General features: G+C 42.8%; 1 protein-coding gene across 1 annotated transcript; it reads left to right on the top strand.

The window, feature by feature from the left end:
* The first annotated feature begins 339 nt into the window (after positions 1–339).
* LOC127086464 (uncharacterized) lies at positions 340–6875 on the top strand. Its single transcript, XM_051027226.1, has 3 exons — positions 340–687; positions 2495–2559; positions 4969–6875. Exon 3 carries the CDS (start codon positions 5015–5017, stop codon positions 6713–6715), a length of 1701 nt encoding a protein of 566 aa, XP_050883183.1. The 5' UTR covers positions 340–687; positions 2495–2559; positions 4969–5014; the 3' UTR covers positions 6716–6875.
* The last annotated feature ends 834 nt before the right edge of the window (positions 6876–7709 follow it).

Below are 7709 nucleotides of genomic sequence, written 5' to 3'. Positions count from 1 at the left end.
TTTCATTTCATGCATAAGGCTTTTAATTTGGATTTTGTCATGAAAAATGGAAATGACAAAAATGGACCAAATGCATACACATGGTGAATTTGAGAATGGAGCAACCAATGAGCATGAGGCAAGTTTCTACAGTTCACATATGCTATTTAGAAGGTGTATGTGCTGTCAAAACAGGTGGCACTAGCTGTCATGATGAAATTCCAATTTTACCCCTCCTTTGAAAATGACATTTTTCACTTAACAATGCATTTGGTTAATTAAGTGGATTAAGGGACAATTAAGCATTGATATATAAGCTAAAACACTTCCTAATCATAACAGAATTTCATTTCACCAAAATTCAGATCTAAAAACTCTCCAATTCTCTCACATTTTCTCAAGAACATTCAAGAACACATCACACAAAAACCACAAAAACTCTTCCAATTCTTGATGAAATTTGGAAATTCTTGTTGATCCAATCTTCATTCCACTTCTTCTTCTACTGTTTTGACAAAGCAACTTCCAAATCCTCAAGATTCACAACTGTCCAAAGAATGCTCAACAATGGTGAATTGGAATTTCTCATGATTGGAGCAAATTCAAGCTAGGCTAACACCTCCATTCATCTTCCCTATCATCAAGCTTGGACTGTTTTGAAGAATCACATCCAAATTCATCACGAATCGCAACTGTCGGCAAACAAAGGTGCGAATTCGAATCTCACGGTTTTGTAAATTGTTATATGCATTGTGTAGATCGTTCATCGTAGGTTAGCGTGAAACTTGCGGTTTATAAAACGGTTGAGCGAGTTGAGAGAAATCGCGACTCGAAGCTTTGAGTGAGAAACTTTATTCGATCGATCCGTGAGTTGTGTTAGGAATTAGGTGAAATTGATTATGTATTTGAGATCCTCACACTTAGACCTTTCCATCGGTGTATCATTTGCTTGATTTGGTGGAGAATTTCTTGAGGCCGAAGCTGGTGTTGATGGAGGACGAAGAACACGCAACGTTCTTCACGATTCTGGAAAAAGAGCCCGTGTTCAATCCTGAATTCTCGCATGGCCTTTTTGAACTTTTGTTTACCGCCAAGACCATCCATTCACGCAGCGCCAGCACATTAAAATGCTGCTGTGTCGTTTTGGCCAAAACTAGAATATTACCATACTGCTATTAACACAATTAATTAATTAATGTTAATCTAAATAATTATTAAAAAATCATACACACCTTTAAAAATCCATAAAAAATAGTAAAAAAATCCAAAAAATATGGAAATTTTTTTCTATAGCTTCCTTGTTGAGTGTAGGTTTTTTTGACCTATTGGTCAAAGTTGTGCTTGGCAAATTTTTTAATTGACCTAGGGTTTTCTAATGTATGTCCATTTTTGATACATGTTTGTAATTTGATCATGAAATGCTCATAATGTAGAATAAATTCTTGAAAATTTTTGTGGTGGTTCTTAACTCATTGAGGATTATTTATATGTAAATTTCATGAATTTTGGATACCTGGTTAGAGAGCAGCAAATTCTGGAACTTAGGTGTGACAATTTGTGTCACACCTCATTATGTCAACTTGCAGGATTTTTTTGAGTGACCTATACATGTTAGAATTGAATGAAATTTTGCATGATGATTGGTTGGCATGTTGTAATGTTGTATGAATTTTTGTAGAATTGTTCACTGCATTTTCTATTTGATCATGATTTTTCATTTCTGGAGATCATTTGTGCAAGCTCATATGACATAGGTTGGTAGAATGATTGGGAAATGCTCACATTGTATTGTATGGCCATGAAATTTGATATGCATGAACTAGACACATTTTAGGACCTCCTTGTTTTGGTCTCATCCATTTCTTTTTTGTTTTCAATGAGATATGAATTTTTGAAGTGGATGTATGCATTGATGGTATGAATTGAAGCATGAAATGGTGTCTGTTTTTGTTGATTTTCATTGACATGGTTCCATTTGCCCAATTGAGCTCAAATTTGACATGGTAGACCTTGATTGACCCCTGTTTAGGTGTATTTAATTTGAGAATTTTTGGATGTGTTTTGGTATGGATTTGAATGCAATAATTCTGTTTGTATGTTTGGTGCTTCATTTGAACCAATATGGATTGTTTTGTGCATAACATGAGCTTGGTGGATGATATAAACATGAGACCAATGATGTTTGCTTGTGTTTGATGTTAATTTGATGTTGGTTAATGAATACCTTGCTGTTTTAACTTTTTTCTTGCTTTTGGACCCTAGGCTTGGCCTAGTGGTCTAGTTGCTAATATTTGCTTGATTTTTCAGGATCAAAAAAGCAATGTACATGGAGAATGATCCAAATCCAATTTTGATTGATGTTGTGGATGTTTGTACACTAACATAACATTGTTTTGTAGGTGTTGGAGCTTGGGCTTAAGCCTTGGGCTTGTTTTGTGTTGTATTGTTTAAGCTGTTTAACTGTTTGCTTTACAGTTTGTCTGATTGAGTACTGACTGAGGTTGATTGTTTCCAGGTACTTTAGTTGCTCAGTTCCTTGTGAACTATTGCTTTGCTTTGCTTAAGCAACTTGCATTTGAGGTATAACCTTCTTACTTCATGTAGTCTGGAGACCCGGCTGTTACCGGGCCGGGCAAATTGTCTGAAGTCCTCCTTAAGAGGCAATGCTTGTGTATGTTTATTTTTAAGCCAAGCAGGAAAAGCCCTTCAAGTAAGGCAATTGGTGGAAGGTAGGGACAAGCAACCTGTCCCCCACTATTCAGTTGAGTCTTCTCCTTGCTCCCATTACATGGTTGTAGCATTGAGATCAAAAGCCCAAGATCTGTGCAGTGCACGTTGAGTCAGAGTCATCGAGCATAGAAGGGTTCCCCTATTCTGGACCCATGCTCATTTGTCAGCTCTCCCTGGTTAGGGATATGAGATGTGAGGTCTGATCCTCACTTCATCCTTTCATCTGCTTCACCTTAGCCTCGTAATGGCAAGGTTAAGAGCAAACACAGCCTGTACAGACGATTGCTTAGGCAGTCAAACCTGATTGATTGAGCCCCCTTGTTTGGCTATAGTGCGTGTTATGTGGATATCTGATTGACATGTTTGTTTGAGATACCTGTTCTCATTTGATGATATATGATTGTATGCTTGTGTGCTAGCTTCTTTCCTGGTTAGGTTAGTTTGCTTATGCAAGTAGGATAGAAAACCGAACTTAGGGTTAACGATGCATGACAACATTAGGCTCGAGTCTCAGCTCCCTAGTTGTGTATCTTTCCCCGGTTTCTGGTTAGTAATTTAGTCCCTTTCAGGGGAACTACATCGCCCTGATCCTTGTTCCAGACAAGGTATGTAGGCAGGTGGTCGTGCGAGACCGCTCCGGGCAACCTTTTTCTTTTTTGCGTGCGTTTATTTGTTATCTGACTGTGTGTTTGGGTTCGGATGCCGACGTAAGCCCAGTGATTGGCTGTCGGGCTCCACGTTTGCCCTTTTGAGTGTGTTTTGGTTCGGATGCCGACGTAATTCCATCCAGTGGTTGTCGGGCTCCATGTTTGCCACCCTTGCTTGTTTGTATGTTTTGTGTTGTTTGGCGTGCGTAAGCCGAACTACAGTGGCTCTGATTCTTGTTCCAGACAAGATATGTAGGCATAAGGTGCGATACCTTATCGAGCCCGTTCCTCTTAATCCCACCTGCGTTCCCCGTGTGTGTGTGTGATGTTTAGCAACCTTTTCTTTATTCTAGGACGTGGATCCCTAGGAGTACCTAGGACGTGAGGGGTGCTAATACCTTCCCCTCGCGTAACCGACTCCCGAACCTTTTCTCTCTGGTCGCGAGACCATGTCTTTCCAGGTTTCTCTGAGCGTTTCCTTTCCCTATCTTGGGATAAATAACGTGCAGTGGCGGCTCTGTGTGTTTTATTTTTAGGCTCGCCGGTTGATTTTTCGCAGGATGCGACAGCTGGCGACTCTGCTGGGGACTTGCGATGTAGACCTATGCTGGTCCATCGTCCCTAAGCGAGTCTTTCCTAGCGTTCTAGGATTAGTTTAGGTTGCTTGTTTGTGTTATTTATTGCATTTATTATTCTAACCAGTGTGTATATATTTGCATTAAATGTTTGCATGCATCATACTATCATGTTGTTGCTGTCCTCTGCAGGTGGTTTTGTTGTGTGGGGTGGGTGTTCTGAGTGGGGCTAAAACCCAGGCCCGAGTATACACCTAGGACTAGTGTGGTCTCACGTTGCCTCTTTCATGTTAAGTCAACATGTGCCTGGCGGCGTGATGTGCCACAAGCCGGACGAGGCTCACTTGATAGTGCTCATCTCTGTGGATATTCCGCTTTGTTTGAGTCACTCCATTTGAGTTGTTGACTCTGGTGACCGATCTTTTCCCGGATTTTTTGGTTTAGACGATCTTAAGGGAGCTACAATGGCACACCCGAAAGGGCAAACCCATTGAGTATCTCTGCCCGATTGTCGAGACCATTATCCGCCTTAGGATGACTTGATTAGAACTTACCTGTGAGGGGAGGGTTGTTCTGTCAGATGTTTGTTCAGATAGCCTTCAGATGGTGACTTTTGATCTGTGATTCAGAGACATAATTATAAGTCGGATTTATGGTCATTTATTGCTGTGACGCCGGAGTGCTGTCCGTGACTTATCAGTGGGGATCCGTTTATTTCGGATTCCCCGGGCCGAGATATTTTATCAGTGGGGATCCGTTTATTTCGGGTTCCCCGGGCCGATTCAGATAAGGGTGATGTGTCTACTCGGATATGGTTTGGTGATGATGGTGATGATGATGTATCCGTCTTCCGTTTATTTCGGAACCCGTGGGTCAGAATTGGGATTGTACATTCCTCAGATGGTTATGATCAGTTCAGAGCCCAGATTCAGTGCAAATGATCAGATGGCTTGGAGGATGGCAACGCATTGCATTCATTCATCAGCATCATTACATTTTGCATTAATTGCATCTAACCCATGTTTACCCATATGCAGGGACACTTTTGATCGAGATTCTGGTTGAGAGATTTTCTGCTCCAATATGAGGACCGGTTTGAAGAACAACATTGCTTACAGTTTCTTTGATCCAGAGATTGGTGTGCTCAAGGATATGATAGCATTGATTACTCCTGACCATGTGGGAATGTTTAGAGAGTCATACGGCGGTATTCTGAAGATGGTTTTCAGACTCACTGACTGCGACAGGAGCGCCATCCACACTCTTCTTCAGTTCTATGACCCTGGGTTGAGGTGTTTCGTTTTTCCAGACTATCTGTTGGGACCTCTGATGGAGGATTATGTCAGCATCCTGGGTATTCAGATCCGTGATCAGATTCCTTTTCATGTCACCAGAGCAGAGCCAGATGTCCTTGGAATTTCACGTGCTCTTTATTTGAGTCCGGAAATGGTCAAGGAAGGTTTGAAGGAAAAGGGAAAGCTACCTGGGTTTCATTTGAGTTTCTTGGAGGCTAATGCCAAGGAACATGCTGCAATGGGTAACTGGAAGACGGTTTGTGCTCTGATTGCTGTGAGCATTTATGGGATCGTTCTGTTTCCTAACCAGAAGAATTTCGTGGACCATAATGCTATCAGGTTGTTTATGCAGAGAAACCCTATTCCTACCCTGATTGGAGATGTCTACTATTCAGTGCATAACAGGAATGAGAAGAGGCGTGGGGGTCTGGTCAGATGCTGCTCTCAGTTGCTCTTTAAGTGGTTCATGGGATATTTGCCTTCCCGAGGTGCCTTTGCTCAGATTGATCCTAGTGTGAAGTGGTCCTTTCGATTGATGGGTCTGCGGGCTGATGACATTGCTTGGACTCATAATGGTTTAGCTGGTCGGGACTTCATCTGCAGTTGCGGGAGTTTACCTAATGTGCCTTTGGTGGGAGTTCAGGGTTGCATTAATTACAACCCGATGCTTCTCCGGAGACAGATGGGGTTTGCTATAGAGGGTCCTCCTCTCGGGCGAGAGATTCAGGAGTCCTTCTATTTCCCGATTGATGGTAACCAGACCAAGCTGAGGCAGGTATTGGACGAATGGCGAGATATCCAGAGGAGGGGTAAGGTTCCTTATGGCAAAGTCAACTGCCGGTATTTTCCACTATTTGAGGATTGGTTGCGGAAGAGGATTGAGTCTACATTTCTACCGTTCCCTGGAGGTGACTCAGTGTGTCCTAGGATTGAGGGTCCAAGTTCTTCTGTCAGCATGGATGAGTTCTTAGAGGTGAAGCGGGAACGAGATCAGCTACTTGCAGAGAAGACGGAATTGGAGATGAGTGTCGCTCGGGTTCAGAGAGCTAATCAGGAGCTCAAAGCAAAGATGGAAGATCAGGATAAGCGGCATGCTTTGGAGACCAAGCGATTTGAGATGGATACAGCCTACTATGGGAAGGTTAGTCAGGCTTTGGCATCTTCAGCAAAGGAGCATGATATCACTAAGGAGAAGCTGTTCAGAGCATCAAAGGTGATAGAAGATGAGAAGAGGAGGCAAATCCTAGTCAGGGATCAGAGGGATGAGAGAGCCAGAGTCCTCGCTGCAGAGTGGGAGGCGGAGAAAGCAAAGATCAGGGCCGAGAGAGATCATTACATGGCAGAGAGAGACCACTACTTCAGACAGATGAAGATTCATCAGAAGGAAGTTGGAAGACTACAGCAGGAGAACATAGAGCTCAGGTTCGCCGCAGAGTTCGCGAGGATGGAGGGCGAGATAGGGCCATCTGCGGGACCCTCATCCAGTTAGATCTTTCTTTTGTTGTGAATTACCGTCAGGCTTGTTGACGGAATTCACTTGTTTGTATTTCTTTCCTATTCTGGAGGATTGTATCTGACCTTATCTGGTTGATGTATGACTATTGCACTGACTGTGCACTTTTTGCTATGTGATGGTGATTTTTCATTCAGTGATTGGTTTTCAAGCTTTATTTGCTTTGCTGTATGCACTCTCACGAGCACACACATGGTTGGGGGTATCATGCTAAATCACATATCTCCGATCTGCACGGCAAAATCAAACACTGCTAATCAGAATATTGATGCTGGATTATTATTTGTCTCGATGATGCCAGGGTCGAGAGACAAAGTGTCCTTCGTATGGATAGACACTGCATACATGCATTAATCATGATAACTTGTGTTTTATTTTGCAGGTGACTATTACTAACGTGTTTGCTTGTGACAGGAATCATTGCTCGCGCTCGAAGAGTAGTACCCTTGCACTCAACTCGCCCTCACCGATATTACACAAGAAGAAACACACCCAGACTCATGGAGCTTCCCAGTGCTGATATGCTGGAATTGAAAGATAAAATGAACGAACTGATCAATATAATGCAAGGTTTTGCCATTGGTCAGAAGGCTCTCGCAGATAAAGTTGAGAAACTCGAGCGGGTTTCTGCTCAGAACAGTGGGGTCAACCTGGATGGAGTCTCCAACCAGGGGCAGGGATCTCGTGAGGGTGGAAAGAGGACAACAGTTGGTCTGGTGAATAATGCTGGTGCTGCTGGTCAACCTGGGCCTAGTCAGAACATGAAAGACAACTTTGTGCCTCCGTTTTATGGGTTTGACGAAGATCAGGAGGAAGATAGAGAGGCTGACCAGTTCTCTATGCGAAATGAGCCTTTTGTGCCTTATGACATTCCTCCTCAGAATAAGGAAATCCAGCTGCTGGCTGAGAAAATCAAAGTGCTTGAGAGCTATGCCACGCCTGGGGTGGTAAACATGTCCAACATGGGATT

This window comes from Lathyrus oleraceus, chromosome 5, assembly GCF_024323335.1.
Source record: "Lathyrus oleraceus cultivar Zhongwan6 chromosome 5, CAAS_Psat_ZW6_1.0, whole genome shotgun sequence".
In the NCBI taxonomy this organism is placed as follows: domain Eukaryota; kingdom Viridiplantae; phylum Streptophyta; class Magnoliopsida; order Fabales; family Fabaceae; genus Lathyrus; species Lathyrus oleraceus.
This window is presented reverse-complemented; position numbering and strand designations above follow the sequence as displayed.

Excerpts from the sequence above, each read along its gene's own strand:
- LOC127086464 (XM_051027226.1), top strand. The coding sequence starts at position 5,015 with ATGAGGACCGGTTTGAAGAACAACATTGCTTACAGTTTCTTTGATCCA.